Source organism: Loa loa (genome assembly GCF_000183805.2).
Source record: "Loa loa unplaced genomic scaffold supercont3.2076, whole genome shotgun sequence".
Lineage (NCBI taxonomy): Eukaryota > Metazoa > Nematoda > Chromadorea > Rhabditida > Onchocercidae > Loa > Loa loa.
In genome coordinates this window covers 1-1,524 of record NW_018110255.1, presented here as the reverse complement: position 1 = coordinate 1,524, position 1,524 = coordinate 1, and the positions used below count along the sequence as shown (strand labels likewise).

The 1,524-nt window shown below is 33.3% G+C and overlaps 1 protein-coding gene across 1 annotated transcript; it reads right to left on the bottom strand.

Moving 5' to 3' along the window:
- Window positions 1–573: 573 nt before the first annotated feature.
- LOAG_19138 (hypothetical protein) lies at window positions 574–1,497 on the bottom strand (the record flags this gene model as incomplete). The annotated part of the gene is made up of 3 exons (XM_020451792.1): window positions 574–879; window positions 1,044–1,138; window positions 1,366–1,497. Coding segments are annotated over 3 exons (414 nt in total), but the record flags the coding sequence as incomplete, so codon positions are not given.
- Window positions 1,498–1,524: the final 27 nt, after the last annotated feature.

Here is a 1,524-nt window from a genome sequence, read left to right as displayed (position 1 = left end):
TCATTTAATATTCTCATTTCTCATGTAATGTATAGTTTGTCACGATGACATTACTCCAAGGGATTCCATTCATTTCCTTAGATATATCGATTTTTGCATATTTTGTAACACGCATAATTCATTATATTCATGCTATTTATAAAGTTGGTAATTTTCGGATGAATAAATCCGCTTACTGCGTATGTTGTTATATTTACATTTTAGGTTTCTGGAAATTTAAACAATAAGGGAACTACCATTAGTGATAAGGTAAAATAAACACGATAGAATTCGCGTCATCCATTTTGTTTCAGATCTTTTGTTACAACTAGTGATAACTGATCCGTTTACAAATCTTCTAGCAATTCAATTAATTCGACGGAAAAAATTTCGAAAATCTTGTTTATTGTCCAGAAAATTTTTATATTTATTGTCATTTCATTGACACAGTCAACTAACGTACTTTCATCGCTGGCCTCATTAATCAAATGCCTAATTATGGCTGTTTTCAAGACATAAAATTGGCTGTTTAGTTTGAATATTTTGCATTATATTTGACACTGCAAATGAATCATTCGATTTTATATATTACCAATAAATTTATCACATCTTCATAACAATATCTTTATGGCTTTAACTTCTGACAAAACAATTGAATCGCTCATCGAGATTCATCTAAACTGGTCTGTGAAATAGTCAATCAATGATAAAAATCAATCATTTTCCTCGGAAAGATTTTCCGTAACTGGATTTCCTTCACCAAATTTTCGAACAGCAACAATTGCATATACAGGACCGACATTGAAAGTAAATTTTGTTCCAACTTGATAGTTAACTCCAGTCATCAATGACTCATCAGATGAACAGAACGTACTCAGCGGAACGTCTGGGAATGTATTACTGCAAAAAGAAAATGATATCCATAATTTTATCAATCAGAGAAAAGGCAACGCCAGCAGAATCGTTTACCCTGTCCACTTTTGCTGTGATATTTCCGCAATACACCAATATGTGATTCTGGAAACTGATCATGAATGTCTCGTGGAATACTCCTAATATCCTACCTGAATATCTCTTCGCTATCCTTCGGCTCAGTGCCATTGACCCCAGTAAAATGGAAGGCTATTACTTGATGACTGTTAAGGAAGAGCAATTCGTTCTGCAGAAGAGGGATAATTTTGCACAGTTAGCAAAGTTATAACGAGCATATTTTTGATAAATATCAACAACACGTGAAGCCAGGCAAAAAACACAGTAAATCTTCAAAAGTTTGGAGAATTAACAAGCTTTCAGTGAGAAAATGATTTTACGACACTAACGATTACGAATAAATTGAAGTAACTTAAAAAACATAAAAAACAATCAGAATGAATAAACAAGTCATACCTTCCAGTCCTCAAACTTTGTTTTCAATCTTTCGCTGGTATCATTTTTATATACGACAAGGGTCGATGCGTTTACGTCAGATCGTTGAAGACGTAAATATAGCCTTGCAATACCACCCGATTGTTGTGTGTACTGAAACTAAGATATTTGTTGCGGCAA